The sequence below is a fragment of the Sarcophilus harrisii genome, chromosome 1, assembly GCF_902635505.1.
Source record: "Sarcophilus harrisii chromosome 1, mSarHar1.11, whole genome shotgun sequence".
Lineage (NCBI taxonomy): Eukaryota > Metazoa > Chordata > Mammalia > Dasyuromorphia > Dasyuridae > Sarcophilus > Sarcophilus harrisii.
The window spans coordinates 345,681,622-345,706,178 of NC_045426.1; the positions used below are offsets into that span (position 1 = coordinate 345,681,622).

Here is a 24,557-nt window from a genome sequence, read left to right on the forward strand (position 1 = left end):
AGGAAATAGAAGTCTTGCTTGACTCTGCATGGGCAGGGTGTGCCAGGCCCTGAGCTATTCCTCACTCTACTTTGAGCTGGGAGATTACAGGGGACTTGTCAGGTGATTCTGGGAAAGGGGTCTCTAAGGAGATGAAGAGAGTTATAAGAATTGGGAGTGTGTCAGAGCCCTGAACCCACTCCCCAAATGGGGAGGTAGATGAAGTCTACTACATAAAGAGAGAAACTTAGCCCTCAAAATGCCCAGTCAGTGTGATTTTGGGATTGTGTAAGTGAATCCAAGTGAATCAGGGTCTGGGAAGGAGAATTTACTTTCGGAGAACAGATTGGCCACTCTGCGGGAGAGGGCTTTCTGAAGGAGTTCAGATTGGGTGTTATTAGAGGGGAGTAACATTAGGAATATTATCAAAGGATCAGCCTTTTCTCCTGCTTTGGAAACCTAGAAACCAGGGTACCTCTCTTCCCTACCCCCAACCGCCACCGTGTAACTCTGGGACTGGCCTGCTCCGAGACAGTAGGACAGGCAAAACGACCCCTCCAAACCTTTCCACAGGGTCCGGGAGTCTCCAGGCAGGTCCAAAGCAGTACCCCTTCCCCCATCCTGCAGCTCCGCCCCCGGACCTCCCACCCGGCGGGGGGCTACTAGGAGGCCGACCAGAGTCCCGGTGGGCAGAAGGAAAGGGAGGGGGTGGAGGAGGCGGGGCGGGGCGGGGGCGGCGCCGAGCTGGAGCCCAAGCCTGAGCCCGAGCCCGAGCCGGAGCCGGAGCCCGAGCCGGAGCCGGAGCCCGAGCCGGAGCCGGAGCAGGAGCTTAGCTTAGCCACAACTGCCGCTTGGTCTCAGCAGCCTCCAGCTTCAACCCCAACCCCAGCCTGGCCCCGTCCTTGGGGCGGCAGAAATCGCAGCCTCTGGTCTGGTCCAATTCAGCCTTGTCCGGCCCGAACCTAGAGCCTGGCCCAGCATGGCAGTAGAGGCCCCTGCCCCCAGTCCCAGTCGTTTCCCGGCCCGGTGCAACGTCCAGTCCAGCCTCTGAAGGACTCCCGACGACGGTCCCTGGGAGCCCAGCGTCCCTGCTCCCAGCCCGCTTCCCCTACACTAGTTGAACTGCGGCCCGGACTTCCCGGATTCCCCAAGTTCTGCACCTCTCTGCCTTGCTTCGCGGTGCACCCCGATCTCCAGCAACTGAACCCCTCCGCACAGCACTCTTGAGTTCCATCACCCGGATCCCTCAGCCTTGCGCCCGCCATCCCCTCAGCCCTCCCTCCTCCCTCTCTTCCAGCTCTAATCCCTTACCCCACTTCTGTTCCCCCTGTCCCGCATCCTCGGCCCCTCTAGGGCCCAAATCCCCACTGGCCTTGCGACCCTTTCCTTAACTCTCCAGTCCCGGGACCCGGACCCCCGAGTCCTGTACTCCTTGGTTGGGGTTCCTCGTAGCCGTCCCCGCCCCCTCCACTCCCCAGAGCTCGCGCCCCCAGCGGCGGCGCCATGGCCAAGGACCAACTGCGGCCCCGGCTGTGCCGGATGATCAAGGGCGAGCAGGGCTACGGTTTCCACCTGCACGGAGAAAAGGGCAAAAGTGGCCAATTCATTCGCAAGGTGGAGCCGGGCTCCCCGGCGGAGGCGGCAGCGCTGCGCGCTGGGGACCGGCTGGTGGAGGTGAATGGGGTCAACGTGGAGAAGGAGACGCACCTCCAGGTGGGCCCAAGATTGAGTGGGTGTGCTTGTGCCTGCTATGGTGTGTGTGATAGACACAGAGGTCCGAGGGTGGCGGGGGACAGCTGCTACCGTGTGCCTGTGTGATTGAACTACTCTTGTATGAGTGACACTGTGACTATCCCGCTGTAATAATGTGTGACGTTGTGTGTCTGTGTGACACTGATTATATTGTGATGCTCTGTGATAGTGTTTGTGTGTGACCCTGTGCCTAAATGTGTTTTACTGTGGGATATTGTGAGTCTGTGTGGAGGTGTGGAAGGGAGGATTGGGAAATTGTGTGGAATGGGGAGCATGACACAGTACATGTAGCTAGATAGCCCTGTGTGATTGTGTGGCTCACTGTTTTGAAAATGGATTCCTGGATCTTTAATTGATACTGTATCCAGATGATACTATGTGTAGCCGTATGTGACACAGTATAGCCATATATGATTGTGACACTGTGTGTACCTAAGTGTAGCTGTAACTATATATTGTATCCATGTGACTGTGTATAGTTAGCTGTGCATGAATTGTTTCATTGTGTGACACACGTGTGATTAAATATGTGACCTTGTGTGATAGTATATTGTACTATATATATGTATGTACATATTACACACACTGTATGGGATACCATATATGTATGTATATACTGCAGGACACTAGATCTATGTAACCCTGTGGTAGTAGAAATTACATTGTATATGACACTATGTGACACTGTAGATCTGTGTGTGACAGTGTGATGTAACTATCTATCTGTCTATCTATCTATCTATATGACTGTGTGAGACTTTTTTTTTTTTTGTCTATGTATACTTTATGTTTGGGTGTCAGAGATTTGAACACCCAGAAAGACATCAGCTCTTATTTGTACCTCCGAGGAAAAGTCTCCCTCTATGAGGAAAAGGGTTAGAGATCAGGAGAGCCGCTCTCACTGAGTCTTGAAGATAGAGGTCCTTGTCCTACAACCTGGCTCTGTTTGAAGAGGACAGTTTTTGGGTCTGGCTTCCCTGGCATCATGACTCATTGATAAGGGAGGGGTACAATTCTGCATTGACTGTGTTTCCTGTGTGTATGTGTTTTTATCTGTGTGTGTATTTTTGAAAGAGAACATATGGATATATGAATATTAGATATGGATTCATAGGAGACCTAGGTTTGAGCCCGTGTTCTGTTATTTACTAACTGCGTGACCTTGGGTAAACATTTAATCTCCCTGTTTATCTGTAAAATGGGGATGATGATGTTAGGACTTCTGGCCTCACAGGAATGTTATGAGGAAATATTTTGTATGCTAAAGAAATGCAAGTTCTTCTCTTAGTTTTTCCTCTTTCTGTGTGTGTGTGTGTGTGTGTGTGTGTGTGTGTGTGTGTATGTGCATCTCAATATACATGTGGGAAAACATATCATACAGCCTAATCTTAAGCTCCAGAACCACTTCCAGATACACACCCTAGGACTGCAGCTGGGGCCTTATACTTTTGCTTCCTCTGCCTTGGCAAACTGCAGCAATCTTATGCAGGTCAGAGGTAGGATTGGGTTCTGTCTCCCTCCATCAGTCCTAAGGGAGGGAAGGTTGGGAAGGGTCTTGCCTTATAGAATCAAAGAATTGATGAAACAGCTAAGGGTATTTAACTTGGAGAAGAGAAGACTGGGGGATCAGGAAAGGAGGCCCCTTCAAATACTTGAAAGACTGTCATATGGAAGAAGTATTGGAATGACTCTGTTTGACTCTAAAAGACTCAGGATAATGGGTAGAAGCAACAGAAGCAGATTTTAGAGAAGCAAAATTAGACTTGACATAAAGAAAATCTGTGTAACTATAATAACGATGGCAAAATGGAATAGACTGATTCTGGAGCTAGTAGGCTGCCTCTTGGTGGAGCTTTGTTTAAAGAAAGCTTAGATGGTTACTTGTCCAGAATGGGGTAGTGGACTTTTTTCTCTAGTATAGAATTGGATTACATGCCTGATGGGATTCCTTCCAACTCTGAAATTCTGTGACTCTGGGAATTAAGTTTTGGAAAAGTACTTAGAGACCATCTAGTCCAGTAGTTTCCTTTTTTTTTTTTTTTTTTTTTTTTTGGTATTGAGGACTCCTTCAGCAATCTGGTGAAGTCTATTATAAACTGACCTCTTCTCGGAAGGATGTTTTTAAATGATGAAATAAATGTGATTACAAAGGAATCCAAGTTCAAATTCAGTTAACAAAAGCATATACATACATATAAGTGCAATACACATATATATGGGCACAGAAATATATGTGCATACATATGTATACATACATACATACATATAGATACATACATACATATGTATAGACATATACATGTTCGGAGACCCTCTGTTAAGAAACCTTGATGTATCCCAATCACTTTATTTTACAGATACAGATGCAGAGGACTAGCCAAAATGGTTACATGATTAGCTTAAAGTTAATAAACCATTCTGTGCCTGGACCTCAATTTCCCTGCTATAAAATTTTCATACCTCTCATTCCCATTAGCCACAGGGTGATGAATTTTATAATAAAAATATTAACAATTATATAAAACTTTCTATGTTCCAGGTGTTTTACTATTATCATATCATTTGATCTTCCCAATAAACCTGGGAGGTAGGTGCTATTATTATCCTCATGTTACAGATGAGGAAACAGACAGTCACACAGCTAGTAAGTTCTGAAGTTCTGAGAACTTGAATTAAGATCTTCCTGATTCCAGCCCCCTCAATTTATCCATCATACCTCTCGCTGACTAGTTGCCTTAGCAACTCTCAAACCATTTACTAAGGGGCAGAAAGATTGGGAACCTTCGGCAGGCAGAAGGACTACTCATAATAACAAAATTACAGATCTTTGAAGCATTAATTATTTTCCTCCCCCGAAGGCTTATTGTGGTATGGAGGTGCCCTGGAGTTCTCTGGGGTTATGCTAACAGAATGCAAGTTTTGGCAGGTTCTGCCAAGCTGAGAAAACTTTGAATACAGCCTGGCAATGGACGGCTTGTCTTTCTTTTAAGGATCAGTTTTAGCTTTGCTAAAGCTAGTGAGCAGGTTGGCTGTAGAGTGAATTTTTCAGCCATAGTGACCTTTAAAATAAAGACTACCTTAAGGTATAGAGGAATTGAAATCTTTGTTGGTGGAGAGAGCACTTACACTGACGAAATCATGGACCCTTGAATTAATGTACTTTAATATCATTTATTTTTATGAAAATTAGTCACATACTGCCCTCATTTTACAGATGGGAAAAATGAGGTCTAGAGATGATAAGTTGCCCAAAGGAAGTAATATCAGTAAGTATCTGAAATGGATTTGGAGATTAGGTCTCCTAGAGCCAGAGCCAGAACTCTTTGATATTATGCAAGCCTCTTTAGGAAAGGCAGACAGCACTGAGTATAGGGAAGCAGAGAGTTGAAGTATCATGCTCTCAATCCACTTTCTGGAACAATAGGGTATGTTTTAGCACGTGTTCCTGGCCCATTGTAGGCACTTACTAAAAATTGATTGACTGATTGATTGATTGCCATGGAACCTGCCCCAGGAGGAGGCTATGGATAGCAAACCAGTAGTTGGTCTGGGACCACATAGGTTCAAGAGAAATAAGGTTGCTTGTATAATGTGTGTGTGTGTGTGTGTGTGTGTGTGTGTGTGTGTGTGTGTGTGAGAGAGAGAAAGAAAGAGAGAGTGTGTGTATGTGTGTGTGTGTGTGTGTGTGTGTGTGTGTGTAGAAGTAGGTATCCATTCATACACATGAGGTTTGTTTTGGATTCTTAATGGAATCATAGCTCTAGAGTTTAAAGAGACCAAGAGGCCATCTAGTCTAACCCCTTTATTTTATAGATGAGAAAAATGAAGTCTTAGGAAGGTCACACAGCTAGGAAGCAGGTAAGATTTGAATTCAGATCCACTGATCGAAGTATCAATGGATATCATGAATGATCCCTCTGTGAGCATGCTTTCAGTAGCCAGAGAGGAATCCTCTACATATCCTGTGCTAGGATTTAGACCTTTGCTCAACGCTGGGTTAATATTTCATCAGTCCCAAATGTATGAGAGGCACCTCTTCTCTACCACTGCTTCTCTAGGGCTTGATTCCTTATTAGCATTTATCTTTTCTTAGGAAGGTCTATGGGCTGGGCCCCTTCACCCTGGCCAATCCAGCTTTATTGTCTGAGAGCCCCAGCTAATGTTACACATGACCACATAGAATCCCCATTTTACAGATGAGGGAACTGAGGTCCAGAAAGGATAAGTTGCCCAAGGAAAATCATATAGTGAGTAAGCATCTAAAATGGGATTGGAGCTCAGGTCTCCTAGAGCAGGCAGTGAGGAAGGACCTAGGTTCTTTGTTCCCTGCTCCTCTCTAAATATCTGCTTTAGAAAATTAGTGAGTGAATATTCAAGTGCCAAGAGTGAGTATATGGATTGTGTCATCATGTTCCTCAAACATACATGCACATTTGCACTACCATTCTTCTCCAGATGCAAATATTCACTCTGCACCTTAATACAGTTGCACACTCATTCAGTTGTGTATACCAAGATACACTTACAGAAGTACTTAATGCTGGAAGGACGTTCACTATATTTTAACAAGAATCCCCTCTGCAGCAAGTGGCCATCCAACCTCTATCTGAATATCTTTGGTATTCATAGGAAGCTTGCTATCTTCTGGGGTAGCCCATTCTACTTTCATATAGCTCTAATTAGGGCAATTAGGTGGTGGGGTGGATAGAGCACTGGCTCTGAACTCAGGAGGACCTGAGGTCAAATGCAACCACATTCATTCAAACTCAACCTCTTACGGGCAATGTGACTCTGAGGAAGTCATCTGCCTTGGGCAGAGATACACACACACACACATCCACACAGACACAGAGAGACAGAGATGAAAGAGAGAGATTTGGAGAGACATGCAGAGAGGTACACAGAGAGAGACAAAAACAGAAACAGAGACAGAGAGAGAAAAACACACACACACACACACACACAGAGGCACACAGAGAGACAGAGAGAAACAGAGATAGACAGAGAGTGAGCACTCTATTGTTAGGAAGCTTCAACTCACATCTAGGCCTGATCTGCCTTATGATTCTATTTCTGCTCTCTGGGGCCAAGCACAACCAATCTCATTCTTCTCCTACCTGACAATTTGGGGATGGGTGATCACATTGGCCTTTCTGGTCCCCATGCCTCATCATTGTTGACCCATAATGAACTTGTCCCCTGAAACCTCCAGAGCTTTACCCACATGACTTATTTAATCATGGTCCTTCCATTCTGTGCTTAGGTAGTTTTATAAATCTGGTTTTCAGCCCTTCTATTTATGTCCATTACATTTCATTTAATTAGATGTAAGCTTATTGCTCCATCCTGTCCCTCTCTTTCTTGGGACCCTGACTGTTATGCAGTAGATTGTCTATCTCTCCTGGCTGTGCTAAGTGTGCCATCCATGTTTTTGTTCAAGTTATTGATACAATCTGTTGAACAGAACAGGCTCAAGCACAGATACACTCTACTAGGGATTTCCCTCCAGATTACTTCATTTACCTTGTGTCCCACAAAGACCCCAGTGTTCAGTTATACACTCTGGGTGGCATCCTAGTGGGACATGCATTCTCATTCCCTCGCTATCTCATCTCACCCTAAATGTACCCCATGCACCCATACTCTTCCTCACCTTCACATAGATATGAAGATTTGTCTCTATCCTTATTCCATGGTGTACAACAATGTATATATTGTTGTTCTGTTATCCCCACAGAGTCATGAAGGATCTCTGGATGATTCAGATGTAGTGGATAGAGTATTGACCCAGAATCAGATAGACCTGAGTTGAAATACAGCCTTAGATACTGGCTTTGTGATTGATGTTAGACAAGTAACTTAACCTCTGTTTGTCTCAGTTTCTTCATCTGTAAAATGGACATAATAATATCTACCTCCCAGGGTTGCTATGAAGATCACATAAGATAACTGTAAAGAATTAAAAATTGTAATTGTAAAGAATGACACATAGAGACATATAAACAATGACAGTTTCATCAGCTGATAAGAAAAGAAAGAAATAAGGCGTGGTCAAAAGGAAATTAGGTTGAGAGAATGAAAGCTTGGGCTTTTAAAAGGAAAATGCTGGTTTTAGCACGTAGAGGCAGCTAGTTGGCATACAACTGCTAGAGCATGGGACTGAGAGTCAGGAAGACCCCCATTTGAATACCACCTTGCATACTTGTTAGCAATGTGACTCCGAGCAAAGCTTGTCTCAGATTCTTCATTTGTAAACATGAGCATAAAAATGATACTTCCCTCTCAGGGTTGTTGTTCTGAACAAATGAGTTAACATTAAAACATTTTTGCAGAACTTTAAGTACTACATAAATGTTAGCCAATGTTCCTGCTCTTTCGAGTTTTTATATTCTTCCTCATGATGTACTTATTTACTCTGGGCTGGGCTAGGCATCCAGCCAAGGGACCTGTGCTCTGACTTCAACAACACATTGACTCTTTGTGTGTGCTTGGCCAGGTCTCATGCTTATCTGGACCCTGTAGTTGTCTACTTTAAGATGGATATTATAATCCTTGTCCTGTGTTCCTCATAGGGGGATAGATAGTATGAGGAACTACTCTATTGAGAACTCTGATCTATTACAGTTGTATATCACCTAAGTTGTATTTTTATTATTACTAGATTGGGAACTTAATCTAGTAGGGCAGGGACAACATTCTGTTTTTCTCTGCCTAACACCGAAATTTGGATCCAGCATGCAGCAGGCATATGTGGTAAAGGAAGGAACCCATCAACACACGTGTGTATGTATGGTTGTATACGTGCACAATTACATGTATTTGGTGGAAGAGAAGCTTGAGTACCTGTTCCCTGCTCCCAGAGAAAGGGTCGAAAGTGTGGATTTGCCTTGTCTGGCTCCAGAGAGCCTTGGTTTACTTGCCCAACTTCTACTATATGGCACTGAGATCTCTGGCATAGATCAGGGAAAAAAAGATAAGGCATTTTGTTTTGTTTGTTTGTTTCTTTTTGCTGAGGCAAATCAGATTTGAACTCAGGTACTCCTGACTTCAGGGCTGGTGCTCTATCCACTGCACCACCTTGCTGCCCCTAAGATTAGGGCATTTTACTTTTAAAAGCACAAGCTTTCATTCTCCCAGCCTGATTTCCTTTTCACCAAGCCTGGTTTCTTTCTTTCCTTGCCTAGTTGATGAAACTGGGTGAATGTTTCCTTCTGGCCAATAATCTTCAGGGGACTGGCCAATAATCTTCAGTTGGTCTGGCTATAGGAACAAGTTCTGAGGGTTTGTTTATTTTTTTGAGACAGAGTTAAGTTACTTGCCCAGAGTCACACAGTGACTGAGACTGAATTTGAACTCAGGCCTTCCAGACTCTAGGATATGTGCTCTATCCTGCCCCAGGAATATTTTTATACTAAAGCATCCATCCTTACCCTGTGGAGAATCATCATAGGATAAGAGGTAGAAGGAAACTTAAATGTCACAGGTGACTCAACAGTTACAGTGTTAAACATGATTGGAGACAGGATGAGTTTGACTCCTTCTCAGTCTCTCAGTTTTAGTTGCCTCAAATGTAAATTGGGAGTGATATTAGGCAGCACTTATCTCACTGGTTATTGTAAAGATCAAATGAGATCTATAAAGTACTTTGCAGAAAGTACAACGAGAAAACTCTGGGCCAGAGAATGAGAATGCCTTGTCTAAGGTCACAGAGCTATAAGTGACAGTTGAGTTTTGAAAACAGGGTTTTATGTCTCTTTTCATCATAGTAGTCTGCCTTCCTGTATGCTTTCTAGAGGAAAAGAAATCTAAGGAGAAATCTGAGGGGAAGGCAGACTAGGAAAAAGAGGTCAAATTAGGTGGGATTAGTTATTCAGTCAACAAGCATTTATTTTTTTTCACTTTTAATGGTATTTTATTTTTCTACATGCAAAGATAGTTTTCAACATTCACCTTCACAAAACCTTGTCTTCCAGATTTTTCTCCTTCTCCTTCCCCTCTCTTCCCTCCCCAAAACAGCAATCTGAAATAGGTTAAATGTGTGCATTTCTTCTAAATATATTTTCATTTTTGTCATGCTAAACAAAAAAAAAAAAAAAAAAAAAAAAAAAAAAAGGATTTCCCTTTTGGGAAAAAAACACACGAAAGGGAAAAAACTAGTAAAAAATAAAAAAAAAAGATGAAAATACTATGCTTTGATCCACATTCAGTCTTCATAATTCTCTCTCTGAATGCGGATGGCACTTTACATCACAAGTCTATTGGAATTGCCTTGAACACCTCATTGTTGAAAAGAGCCACGTCCATCACAGTTGATCATCACGATCTTTCAACGAGCATTTATTAAGTGACTACTATGTGCTAGTCACTATGCTAAGTCTTAGAACATGCAGAGGAAAGGAATGATGGGATAAGTTCTGATAGACCCAAAGTAAAAAGGAGAGACTGGATAGATTATGAAATTCCTCCAGAAGCATTTGGGGACTGCTTCAGGGCATTTCTGGGGAATTTCAGGACAATACAGCCTGACCACACTGGGACAGCCAAGTCTGGACTTCTGAGGTTTTTCTGATCCCTAGAGGGAGGAATCAAAAAGATCGTAGGATTTTAGAGGAAAAAGGGATCTTAGATATCATCTGGTCCCATTTTACAGACTAAAGAAATTGAGGCAGAGAGGGATTTGCCTTAGATAAGGTTACACAGATAGTAAGTACCTGATGAGGTGAACCAAGTTTCTTTGCACCCAGTCTGGTACTCTTTTTCTTTTCTTTTCTTTTTTCTTTTTCTTTTTCTTTCTTTTTTTTTTCTTTTTTTTTTTTTTTTTTTTTTTTTTTTTTTTTTTTTAACACACTATGTATTTGTGGGAGAGGGAGGGGAGTTTGTAAGCTAAACTTCTTGGACCTGAGTTCAGGAGATAGTATCACTTGATTACTTGGTGGAGGGAACCAGATTACTGAATGGGGCATGGATTAGGTGAGCAGAACACGCAGGGCTCTGCACCCTTCACTCCTTAAAGCTGCTTCTAGTCACTGGCTTCCAGCCCCCATTCTTTCTAGTGCTCTGGAAGGGCAGGGAGATTTCATAGTGTGGGAGTGGGGGGCTGGCCTAGCCAGGAGGAGGGGGGAATGAGAAAGAGAGCTATCTTCAGTCCTCATAAGCAGGACATAGGCAGTAGAGCCAGTCATGGCCAGGCAGGAATCCTTACCTATCTTCTTTGTCCTGGGAGCTGGGCAAGGTGTGAGCAATGATTATCCATCTGCTCATCTGCTCAGATTCTAGCCATTTCCTCGACTGGGCCAATGGCCAGCTGGGCTTTTAGGCTAGTGAAGGGCCTTTAACCTGAACGTTAACCTACATCTCCCCTCCCTCAGGTGGTACAGAGGATCAAGGCTGTAGAGGGTGAGACCCGACTCCTGGTGGTGGACAAGGAGACAGACGAATACCTGGCCAGCCTGCATCTGACTTGCACAGAGGAGATGGCTCATCGTGGGGTTCTGCCTTCAGCTCCCGCATCCCCCCGGGATAATGGCAACTTGTGGGAGCCCCAGCCAGAGACCCGGTCCCCAAGGGCTATGGGGGGCAGCTTCAGCAGCCAGAAGGTAGGGACAAAACTGGGTGGAGTGGTCTGTGATGTTTTAACCCCCTTTAGCCGGCCTAGTCTCTGTCCTTAGAAGCTCCCGTTTCTGCCCGGGATGGTGTAGCAGTAAGAATATTGGGCTTGGATTCAGGAGACCTGGATTGGAATCCCAATTCTTCCTGTTTTAACCTTCACTTCAAATCTCTGGGCCTCGGTTTGTTACTGTACAAAATGAAGAGACCTGGAGTCTGTGATGTCTAAGGCTTAGTTTTAAAACCCTCTGATCCTCTCTCCAGAGAGTGCCAAGTCTGCTGGGACTAGCAGGCTCTCTGGGCTTTCTCAGTCCCTGCTGAGCTGGGCAGCTCCCTCTCCATTGGGAGCTGCCAAGCCTCATGCTGGAGCTGTCCTCCCACCCCCATCCTTCTGCAACAAACACACAAGGACAAATGTCAGCAGAAGCTGCCTTGGCCCCTGGAGCAGTGGCTGCCGCATGGGGGTGGGAGAAGAATGCAGGGGGTGGGAGGGGTGGGAGGATACTCATAGCGGGTCTGTGTGTGGACGGACTGTGGGCATGCGAGAGCCGGTGATCCTTAAGGGTGCTGGGGGCAGTGTGTACTGTGAGGAGCTGAGCTGGTCTACACGTTCCTACACCCATACTCCCTATAAGGAGGGAGCATTCCTTGGACACACTCTGGGCAGAGTGATTACCCCCTCGTCCCCACCCCCAGTCCAGTGTACTATCCTCCCCCAGCTGAATAAGTCTCAGAGTTGGGCTCTTGATATAGCTAAAGCTGAGGAGGAGGGGGAAAGCCATGGTTCTAGGCCTGAAGTTCCTTGAAAAAAGTTTTCAATAGTATTTTGCTTTTCCAAATGCACATATAGTTTTCAACATTCAATTTTTATTGAAGCTTTTTATTTTCAAAATAAAATCTAAATCTAAGAAATCTAAAATTCACATGGATAATTTTTCAACATTGATCCTTGCAAAACCTTGTGTTCCAAATTCCCTACCCCCTTTTATTCCCTCCCTCCCTTAGATGGCAAGTAATCCAATATATCTTAAACATCAACATTCGTTTTTGTAACACAATGTGTTCCAAATTTTTCTTATCTCCTCCTCTCCAAGACAGCAAGCAATCTGATGTAGGTTAAATATATGTAATTCTTTTAAACATATTTTCATATTTGTCATGTTGTGCAAGAAAAATCTGACCAAACAGGAAAAACCATGAGAAAGAAAAAACAAACCAAAAAAAAAAAAAGGCAAAAATACTATTCTTTGATCCATATAAGGTCTCCATAGTTCCCTCTCTGAATGAGGATGGCATTTTCTATTAGACTTAAGGTTCTTAATCTGGAGCTCATGATTCCCAGAGTCCATGGATGGATTTTACTAGGGTAAAGGGACTTGTGAACTTGGAACTTTTAATATTTTGATGACTATATTTCTTTTTAAAATTTTAATAATAGCTTTTTATTTTCAAAATAAACACAAAGATAGTTTTCAACATTCACCCTTGCAAAACCTTGATTGATAACTCTATTTCAACATAATTGAGATGAAATAATTTGTAATCTGAGGAGTCTCTAAACTTCATTGAACCTGGCCAAAAATGTCTTTGACCTAAAAGAGATTAAGGACCTTTGTTTTAGGCAGAGATCCAGAAGGGATGGGGGTCTGAAGGTCTGTATTCTGCCAATGATTTGCAGTTGGGGGCTAGCATCCAGCTGTGGTTCAGATCTGGGCTCAGTCAGGGAAGTCATCTTGAGGCAGGTGGACTGTGTTCTCCGCTGCCCCTAGTTCCTCTAGTTGCCTTTCCTGGTCTTCATTGTTCAAGGAAGGGGGTCAGGACTTTGAAGGAAACTCCCCCCTCCATTGTGAGATGAAAGACCTCCCAGGGCAGGCCATAACAAACTCTCAGGAAGCCAGGCCCCAGCTTCCTGGGGCCCCACCCTAGGCGCACCCTCTGGAGCCAGGGCACTGATTTCCCTACTTTAAAGGGAGCTTTATTATCTTCCCTGGGCACCTTCTTCCTCCCCAGCTGACCCTACCTGGCTATCAGGTAAGGGTCTCCCTGGTGCCTTCTCTTAAAGATGCCAACCTCTAGCTTCTTCTCTTCTTTCTTCCTGCTTGGATTCAAGCCAGGAAGGAAGGATTTTGTCTTTCCCAAGTTCAGGAAGGCAGATAATAAAGAGCTATTTATGTATGTGTGTGTCAGGGGGGGTAAGCCTGACTGAAGATGGATTCTTGATAATGCCATGGGTGGGAGACATGTTTGCTAGATCCTCTCCCCTGCATTGTTAAGCGTCCCCACTTCAAAACTTTTCCCAACTCCTAGGCTTTTTTTGTTCCAGCCAAGCTTGATTCCTCAAAGCCCCCTCTTTGCCTTCTCCCCAACATACTAGGCTCACATCATTCCTTCAAGTAAAGCCCTTCTGCCTTTCTGCTTAGTCAAATTCTCCCCAAACCTCACTTCTATGAAGTCTTCCTTGATCCCTCTGACCCCCCTCCCCGAATTCCTAGAGCCACCAAAATTTTTGTACAATCTCCTGTTTCACCAGTCCCTATGAGAGTCCTATGACCTCCCCACCCTAGATTTTGAGTTCCTTAATGACAGAACTTGGATTTGCTCTTCTTGTCTCTTTCTTGAGACTATATACATGCATCTAGGTCAGAACTTTTCTCTGTTGTTTTTCCACATCATAGTTGGGCATAGAGATTAGTTGCTTCAAGATAGGAATATGGAGAACTTAACGCTTTAGAGTTGAAAAAGAATTTGGACACACTTGAGTCCAGTCACTTCATAGGGAAAGAAACTGATTTTCAGAAAAAGAGAGTGATTTATCCCAAATTACCCATTAGATGACTGAGAGAGGCAAGATGGAAAGTCCAAGTTTCCCAATATAGCTGAGGACTCTTTTCCATAGTCCAGGGACAAAGTGGCAAAAGTCTGGGGACTATTGGGACCAGGATTGGAAAGGCTGTTTCAGGATTACCCACTTCCTACTCCCAGGGGCCAAGGCTGGCTCCCCCTTATAAGGCACATGATCCCAACTAAGCCCTGGGCCCTTAAGGAGGAGGAAAATATAACCTCTCTCTGCTCTCAATTTATTTGGATATAAATGTTCCTGGGTTCACCTTCCTGTGGAAAAATCCACTAGCCCAGGCTGTCCAATCCTTATCTATAGGCTCCAGAGTTCTTGCCAGGAGGGCAGCACCCTTTGGGCCAGCTGGGGCTGTGTGAGGAGGCACAGGGTCATTCTGGAGTCTCAGGAAGCTATGGGGTGGGGGCACTTCCTCCTGAGTATTTTTAGTGCAGCACAAAGGCATGGGGTCCTTCTGCCCTTCTTCAAGAAGCCTTGGGGCTGGATGGAGGTAGGGGAAGTGTTGAGGGAGGAAACTTGGGATCAGGGGGTGGGACAGGACAATGATTTTGGGTGTGGGGCTCCTTAGACTGGAGTATCGGGCCACTGAAGGAAAAGTCCTCTTGATCCCTCCCACTGCTACAAAGATGAGGACATAGGTCAGTGATATTGTCTACCTCCATGTTGAAGAGTGGGCCACTGAGGAGTCTTTGAGCTATAGGCAGTCCTGAGCCTCGAGCAGGAGTGGAATGACTCAAGCTGTCTAGCTCTGTCCTTTAGATATCACTGGACCAGGTATCGAGGGACTTGCCTCTAGCAGGATTGATTTAAGGGCTGAGATCATCACTTTTGTCATCATCACAGTCCAGCTATATATAGTTTTAAGGTTTTACAATTGACCCCTGCTATGTCCTGGCTTTGATAGAACCAATCAGGTTCTCAGGACTGAGTCTTCAGCCTTATTGGAAGGCTGAAGACTCTTTCATAGTCTACTCTTCCTCTGAAAGAAATCCTGGTATAAGGAAGAGATCTTCAGTGAGAGAGAAAGAAAGTGGCTAAAAAATCTGGCAACCCTTGGGACCAGGATCAGAGAGGTTGTTTCAGGATCCCTCCCATTCTAGTCCTGGGGGCCAAAGCTGCCTTTAATTTCCCTTACCCTTCCTCCTATCTTCTGATTACAATTGAGACATAATTTGGGAGAAGTCACATCAGACCCAAAGAAAGGCCAAATTATATTAACTCTAACCCTGTTTTCTGGGTGGGGTCAGGATGGAAAATCTCTTTGAGCCTCTATTCACCTCTCCCATATTGGGAGGGCAGGAGGAAAGAAAGCTATAGCTAACCTCCTGTCTTCCCAAAGAAAAATGGGATGATGAGCTAAGCAGATTCTTTCTCATTTATCTTCCTCTACTCTGGGAAAACTGCAGCAGTGGTCTAGTATTCTAGATTGGGGAAAGGAGGATAGCACTAAAGGAAAGATCAAAACTCATCAGTTAAAAAAAAAATATATATATATATATATATATGTGTGTGTGTGTGTGTGTATACATAGTTACACACATATACACACATATATGTGTGTATGTATATATATATTTATGTAATAATTTCTTCACAAGAATTTATAAGTAATTATTATTCCTTAATTGTTCATGAGCTGGCAGTGTCCCACTTCTCTAGACTTCATATTAAGGTGGGATAGATAATGGTTTGGATACCCCAAGATCATCCAGGGTCCAGCCGAGTATTTTGTGTTCTCTCTGCCTTCAAGGGGGCTTTTCTGGCCTGGGAGGGAAGAGTGGAAGCTGTCTTTGTTGAGGGAGAGAGGTAGTGGTGTTATCTCTTGTCCACAGTAACTTGAGAGGGAGGTCAGGGCTTGGGATGGCCCTTAAAGATAGGGGTTCTGTTCTGAGGTTCTCCATGACATATGGGCTTAGGGATGGGAGAGGGTAGGATATCTTCTGTTAAGTCTAGAGAGGCTCTCAGACTAGATGAAGTCTCACCCACTTCCTCTGCTCCCCTCCAAAAAAAAGTTCCTGAGGAAGGAAGGAAACAAGAATTTATTAAAGTATCTACTATGTGTTAAGCACTATTCTAAATACTTTACAAATATCATCTTGTTTTAATCCTCGAAGCAACTCTGGAAGTTATTATTATTCTCATTTTACAGTTGAGAAAACTGAGGCGGGTTACAGTTGAGTGACAGATCACATGGCTAGAAAGTGTCTGTAGAGAGGGAAGAGGGAAGAGAGGGTTCACTCAACTTGAAAGGGCGGAGATGCTTTTTAAGTCAGAGTGATCCTCCCTACTTTATCAGCAGATCTGAAATGTGGGAGAGGAGTCCTCCAGTTTCACTGAACTGGGGAGATGGGAAGTAGGGGAGTACTTTCCTCTATCTCCATTGGGGTATCCCCGAGGACAGGATTAGACGTTCCCCTGGATTTGTTTTTGTATTGTCAGGTTTTCATAGTTTCCTAAGCATTTCACAGATACAGGCTCGGAAGTGTTGACCAGACCTCCAGAGGCTGGGGTCTACTAGGTCCTTTCCTTTCTGTCTTTACTCTAGGCCAAATTCAGATCTGAAGGGAGATGGCTAGAGACAGGGAGGGCAGGACAGGGTTCATTACCTTAGGAGGGTCCCCCGCAGACTGGGTTTGGGGCTGACATCCATCCCAGGGTGAGGGAGGAGAATTGACAGTTGAGACTCAGAAGAGGGAGTCTAGCTGTGTCCATATCTGAGAATGGCTTAATTAATATCTAAATACCTTCTACAAAATCCCTTGGCTCTTAGAAAGTGACAGAAAAGAGTGCCCCAGAGAGGGGCCGTATATTCTGATTAACACATCTCTGGGCTGCTTGAGCTAGGGGCTGGACCAGATGACCCTAAGAAGGCCCCATGGGTAAAGAGTGGGGGCAAGACAGGAGATACATATTGTCCACCCAGAAGTTGATGCTTCACTATTTTGTCCTTCCCTTACTCCTGCCTGGACCTTTATCCAGGAACAGACCTGGGCCGGGGCTTAGAACTACCCAGTCTCTTCCTTTGCCTTGTAACCAGTTTGGTTCGGCTTTGGGCTTAAAGATTTGAGGGCTTGCCAGACCCAGCTTGGGATAGATGACTTGTGTGAAAAAGGTGAATCCGTGCCCTCCCCCTCAAGTCCCCTGAAGTGACTCAGGGCCCATAGTCCTGCGTTATTATATTCCCCCCAATGACTCAGATGTCCCTTCCGAGCCCCCCGATTCCTCAAAGGTGACTCAGTCATCCCCTCCACCCTTTCAGCCGTTATCTTTCCCAGCCGGTCCTCAGACAAAGGGTCTGGCCCCCGCCCTGCCTGTCCCAGTCCCCTGGGTCCCCCAGGATCCCTGGGCCGGGGGAGGAGGTAAATAAGAGGCTGTCTGTGCTCAACTGGGGACAGAAGGTGGAAGCTGGAAGTTGCTTACTTGTACTCTCTCCCGGCGGGACAGCTGTGTCCGTGTGTCCATTCAGATGGCTCGGTCTGGGATTGCTGCCCAGCCTCCCAGAGCCCCTCCAAGGAGTCCCCCCGGGGCAGGCACACAGGTCAGGCTGGGTTGAGTACCTTGTGTAACTAGGACTCTGGGCTGAGGTGGGGGTGACCAGAAGCCTTAGGGTAAGGGATGTGTCTGAACTTGGAGACAGATGTGTGAATGGGATTTTTGGACCAGGCACGTGTGTGACCAGGGGGGCAAGGGCAGGGAAAAGTCCATGACATGGATTGGGGTGTCTGGTCCAGAGTGGGGGGAGATTTGCAGCAGTGGGAAGGAAACCATCAGCTTCTGTGCAGTCACTCTAGTTCCTCCTTTCCTGAACCTAAACTTTCTTCCTGGATCCTAATTGGAATCTTATATCTTTTTTCCTTTGCCTCCTGTCCATCATAATCAAAGAGACCTTTGAAACCTGAGAAAGCAAGGAGTGGGCTGAGGTTGAGGGACATTCTTTTCCTCTGTGGGCCTCAGGACTGAGAATCGGGACCTTAGCTGGGCTGTTTCTTGTCCCTAGGCCCTCCTTTGCACGAGCCCTGAGAACCTTAGGGAGAGGGAGGGAGAGGTCTTAGGGAGCCTCAGTATCTGTGGAGCATCCTGAGCATTATCCCTGTCTCTCCTCTTTGCTGTGGGCCTGTTCCCATGCTTGGTTTCCCAGAGGCAGGGGAGCCATGGGATAAGACTGCTCACCTCTTTGCCTCTCCCCTTCAAGGACTGGTGGCCCAGTAAGGACTGTCCCATATGAAGCTGGCCTCCGCTTTCAGTTCAGGAAGTGCGTGTGGCTCCCGAGTCCAGCTCCTTCTGGCTGTGTCCCTGCAGACTGGGCGTATGTGTTGGGGGTGGGGGTGCCTTGCTGAGTGACAATAGGGGCTTTTCTGTCGCCCTGGGATGGGGATTCTGTGAGTCATCGTGCCCCAAGGGTGGTGGGATGCTGTCATACTGAGCCTCCTGTCCCCTACTTGGCAGGGGCCAAGGCCTTGGACAATGGTTGCCCCAGTGCGCCCAAGGCCGGGCCCGCCTTCCTGCTGGGCACACAGCTGGCCATGCAAGGAGTCAGAGACACTGGTGTGGAGACGAAGGTGATACCTCAGTGAGTCCCGGGCTTCAGCTCATCTCTCTGTCAGATGGGGCTGAAATGAGGGGGGAGAGACATCACTGGGCAGGTCTTCAGGGCTGGATCCGGCTAGCCAGGATGACAGAGGGTGTGGCGGGCAGTCAACTGAGCTCCCTGTTCAGCAGGAAACTGCCTTCCACGCTAGGAGCCAGAGCCAGGCCAGGAGAAGAATGTCAGCAATGCGATTTGGCTGGGACACTCCCTCCTGCTGCATTCTCTCCCAGCCCTCACCATCCCGAAGGAAGCTGGGGAAGGAACTCTGGCCTTGGGTTCCAACCTTCCCCAAGGGTCCCCCGAGAAGGGGAGACACAGGGATGCAGGTCTTTCCCTGACTTGGGAAGCTCCCCATCGCCCAATGTTAGCGACTGGCTCCAAATTCTTGTCTGGATGGTCTGTTCCAGGACCTAGCCTGGCCAGGGATTGAAACCCGGCAGGAGGCAGTTGGAGTATGTAGCTGAGCTATAGGAGGACTTAGTGACCGTGTCTTACAGGGGTGGGAAGTGGCGTTTGCTTTCCTCAGGAAGGAGAGGGAAGGGATGACTGGACGTGCCTTTGGCTTGCTACTATCTTCTGCCCATCCTTAGTTCCCACTTGCTCAGTGCTGGAAGGAAGAAGTGTTAGGGATAAGTCGCCATTCCCCTTCCATCCCTGTGGCTTTCCCAGCCAGTTTAGCCCAGGAAGGACTGACCCTTGCATGCACTCTGGCTTCCTGTTTCCCCTATTCTAAGGCAGAATCTAGGGGAAGAGACCTCTGAGGCCGTGAGAAAGTGTCTGTTGGAGAGAGCCTCTGCTGGGAGGCCATGTTTGCACATGTGTGCAGAATCCATGGGGCTTTTCTCTGCCCTCATCCTCTTTGACTGCAGCACTGGATCACAGACTGGAGTGTCAAACTATATGACGGGAGGAGCACTGGGCTTAGAGACAAGAGAGATCCGAGTTGTCATTCTGATTCTGATACTGAGCTGGGTGATCACTTTAACATTTCTGAGCCAGCCTTTCTCATCTATAAAATGGGTTAGGAAAGAATTCTGGGAGTAGTGGATAGAAAATCCACCTCAAATATCTGGGTACCTCTAGGTTCAAGTCCTTCTGACAAACACCGCTTGTATGATTTTGGGCAAAGCGCTTTAACCTCTTAGTGCATCCAAACCACTCCCCACGTCTATAGAGCAGAAGAGCACCTATCTGCATTCACAGATGAATTTTTCTCATTGGGAGTTTCCTGTATCTCACCATCCAGAAGGAAGCTGGAAAGGAAGGACCTTTGGCTCAAACCCCTCCTCAAATGTCCCTGGAGAAGGGGAGATGCAGGTACAGAGGTCTTATCCTGACTTAGGAAGCTCCCTATCACCTGATGCCAGCAATTGGTTCTGGAATTTCTTGTCACAAATCTGGTTAAAAAAAAAAAAGGAAAGGAAAGGGGCAGTTAATTGGCGCATTGGACAGAGTACTGGTCCCAAAGTCAGGAGGAACTGATCTAGCCTCAGACACTTAACACTTCCTAGCTGTGTGATCCTGGGCAAGTCATTAACCCCAATTGCCTCAGCAAAAAACAAAAAAAACAACCAAACTAAAAAAAAGGGGGGGGGGAATAAAAAAGTCAGGATAATTATATCTATAGATCAATAAGGTGTAAAAAATATATATTGATGTATAAATCTCAGCTGTTAGTAACAACTGACATTTGAATGACACTTTAAGTTTTATGAAGCAAACTCATTTCTCACAACAAATCTGTGAGATTGCTGATGTTTATATCCCCATTTTACAAGATGAGAAAACTGAGACTGAGACTGTTTGTGATTTGCCCAAGCTCCAAGGTAGAAGGCCAGCATAGTATAGTGGACAGATTTTTGACTTTGTAACTAAAGCACTTGGTTTCAAGTCCACATACTGACTGACTGAATGATCCTTGGGTATCCAAGTCATGAAACTGCTCGGGGATTTGGCCAGAGATGCTAAACTTTCTCTTTTCCTTCCCTGCCCCCCCCTCTCCCAAACCAGCAGTTCAATTCAATTTGAGTATAGAGAGAATGAATCAGTTTAAAAAGTAATTGGGAAATATTTTGTAAAGTGAAAAAAATACATAGATAATAGACGACATTTTAAAATTAAGTCTATATGCAGTTTACAAGGATCCTTACAGTGGTTCCTCTTTGACTTTGTCACTATTGCTTTAAGCCCCAGATTCTTAAACTGTGGTTCTCAATCCCATATGGGGTCGTGCAACTGAGTGTGAGGGTTGCAAAATTATTAATTATCAGTAAATGTTTGATTCGTATACTTATTATATGTGTATATGTATATGTGTGTGTGTATATATATATATATATATATATATATATATGTATATGTATAAATATACATACCCAGGGTCATGTAAACATTTCTCTAGAGAAAAGGGGTCACAAGTGGAAAAAATTTAAGAAGCCCTGGTTTAGCAATGTTCTAAAATTGTAAATTGTGAAGAAGGTGCTGACCTACAGTATTAGAGGGAGTTTCCTTATGTGAGGAGTTCCATTTATACCCCTAGAATCACAGCCTGTCCCTGTCCTACACAGCTAGTAAGTCTCTGAGACTCTTCCTGACTCCAGCAAGCTATCCACCACACCTTCTAGGCTATTGTGAGATTTAAAGGAGATAAAGTATTCATTGTCCTTTGCAAACCTCTTAGTGCAATTTAAACAAATGTTAGTCATTATTATTGTTCTCCCCTTCCTCCTATATATTCCCTTCCCCCTTATTTTTGGATCACTGGGTCTTGGCTTTGGAGATGGAAGGGATCTTAGGATGATCTAGCCCTCATTTTGTAGGGGAAGAAATTATGGTTTATAGAGATTGATTGACTTGGCCAAGGTCACACAGCTAGTAATTGGCAAAGATGGAATTTGAACTTGTTCTCTCTGTGACACTCACTTTCTTGGTTATCTTTCTTCTGGGTTTCTTCTGTGGTTCATCATCTATCTCTTACTTCGTATATGTAGATATCTGCAATAAGACTTTATGCTTTAAATGATTCCTTCTCTATATAGTATCTCAACTATGTCTGTAGCTTGGGTTATCATCTCTGACTCTCATAGGGATATGGATCTGTAGTATAATTTTAAACTCTCTTCAAAACTCCAATCCTGAATTTCATACTGACTGCTAAACATCTCTACCTGCTTATCCCATGAAGTGCTGCAAAATTCACCATGTCCATAATGGAACTAATTTTTAAAAATCAACATTGTCCATTTTATTTTCTGAGATCCACTCTATCCCTTGTCTGTTCGTGGACTATTTCTCTCTGTATGTTTAAGTTTTATGCTTGGTCTTTCTTTTTTTTAATTGTAGTTTATTTTTCAAAATACATACAGAGATAAGTTTTCTTTTTTTTTTTTTTTTTTTTTATTTAATAGCCTTTAATTTACAGGATATATACATGGGTAACTTTACAGCATTAACAATTGCCAAACCTCTTGTTCCAATTTTTCACCTCTTACCCCCCCCCCACCCCCTCCCCTAAATGGCAGGATGACCAGTAGATGTTAAATATATTAAAATATAACTTAGATACACAATAAGTATACATGACCAAAACATTATTTTGCTGTACAAAAAGAATCAGACTCTGAATTATTGTACAATTAGCTTGTGAAGGAAATCAAAGATGCAGGTGTGCATAAATATAGGGACTGGGAATTCAATGTAATGGTTTTTAGTCATCTCCCAGAGTTCTTTTTCTGGGTATAGCTAGTTCAGTTCATTACTGCTCCATTAGAAATGATTTGGTTGATCTCGTTGCTGAGGATGGCCTGATCCATCAGGACTGGTCATCACAGAGATAAGTTTTCAACATTCACCTTCACAAAATCTTGTGTACCAGATTTTTTTCCCCTCTCCTCTTCCCTCTCTCCTCCTGCCTAAGACAGCAAGCAATCTGATATAGGTCAAACATGTACAACTCTTCTGAACATATTTTCGTATTCATCATGCTGCACAAGAAAAATCCGATCAAAAAGGGGAAAAAATGAGAAAAAAAAACCCAAGCAAATAAATAAAAGGTGAAAATACTATGCTTTGATGCACATTTAATCCCCATAATTATCTCTCTGGATGCGCATAGCACTTTCCATCACAAGTTTATTGGTATTGTCTTGGAATCACCTCATTGTTGAAAAGAACCAAGTCCATCACAGTTAATCATCACATAATCTTGTTATTGTGTGCAACGTAACCTTGACTCTGCTCACTTAGCTTCAGTTCATACAAGTCTTTCCAAGCTTTTCTGAAATCAGCCTGCTTATTATTTTTTATAGAACAATAATATTCCATTACATTCATATACTTACTCAGCCATTCCCCAGCTGATAGACATCCACTCAGTTTCCATTGTAACTCATTTCTAATCCCATTCCCAAACCTGACCATCCTTTTGACTTCCCTCTTTCTGTTGAAGGTGATGTGGGGAACTCTGAAATTGTCTCTCTCTGACTTTGGAGATGAGCCATGAGGTAAAGCTCTTGAGAAGCTCCTTGAAGGAGAGATTCTCCTTGAACCCTGCCTCTATGAAAGACCCACCCCAAGGAATCAAGATAAAGTGGTTTCATTCTGTTATCTTGGTGGGACTAGTTGAGTCCAGGATCACCCCTATTTAGATCTACCTAGCTGGAGATCTATATATCTATCGATCTCTATTGAACTGAAAATTGGCTCGACCACTCCCGGTAAGCTGTCCCATTCTACTGGAAATCTAGGTCTGGGGGTAGTAACCTCATTCAATTGAAACTTCAGTCTCAGATCTCTTTAAAAGAGCAACTTTGGGGCTCATTCCTTGCAGAGGGCCAAAAACTAGGACATGCCATGCCAAGGAATCTCTCTCTCTCCTTGGCATAGCTGCCTTCGAGGATCCTCTGCCCGCTGAGAAGACATTCTCTTTTCAGAGTTAACCACTCTTTTATCTTTCTGCCAGGACTCCTCTACTAGACCTTTACTTCTCTGTCGGGACCTTGCCACTAAGTAGTCAGTCTCCTAGCAAAAGCTGATTTCCCAGTGCCAATCAACTTCTTTTTGCAAGTCTAACTTTTTGGGTTCATAAATTCTTTTACAATGGATCTGTGCCAACCAGAAGGGGTTCTCACAACTCTCTGCCCTGTACCGAACCTCATCAAAGGCACCATCATCATGCACCAAGTCACCTAAACTCAAAATTTTGCAATCATCTTCCAGAAATGTTTTGGAGTCAACTCGGGCAGACTCAGGACAACTGATTATGAAATTTGCAGTGTGAGCATTTTACACCTTAAAAATATTCAAATGCTATAAAACTAGGCTTGATTTACTGTTTTGTTGATTGTCTATCTAGACTTAAGAAAGTGGTGGAGAAAATGTTAATAATGAAGATGAAATTTAAAAATGTGTTCTGTGTGCATTTTCCCCTCCCCACCCCCTATTTACCAGCACACAATCCTGTGGACTCTTTCCTCTCCTTTGTTCTTTTTCACCATATCACACGCCATGAGGCAGCTAGGTGGCACAGTGGATAGAGTATCACTTTTGGAATTAGGAGGATCTGAGTTCAAATCCAGCCTCTAATATTTACCAGCTATATGACCCTAGATAAGTCAATTAATCCTAATAGCTTAAAAAAAAAAATTACACAGTTAAATCCTATCAATTCTGTCTTTCCTAGTGTCTGTTCTCCCTTTTTACTGCCTCCACCCCTAGTCTAAATTCTCATCTTATATCTGGCTTGAATTATGGTATTAGCTTTCTAAACATTCTTTCTCT

At 44.5% G+C, this 24,557-nt stretch overlaps 1 protein-coding gene across 1 annotated transcript in view; it reads left to right on the forward strand.

The window, feature by feature from the left end:
* The first annotated feature begins 749 nt into the window (after positions 1 to 749).
* Positions 750 to 24,557, forward strand: part of SLC9A3R2 (SLC9A3 regulator 2) — a 34,562-nt gene continuing 10,754 nt past the window's right edge. The window contains exons 1-2 of the mRNA XM_012543282.3: positions 750 to 1,692; positions 11,100 to 11,327. Of these exons, the coding sequence (XP_012398736.1) occupies positions 1,483 to 1,692; positions 11,100 to 11,327 (438 nt within the window). The 5' untranslated portion in view covers positions 750 to 1,482. The remainder of the gene's footprint in view (positions 1,693 to 11,099; positions 11,328 to 24,557) is intronic.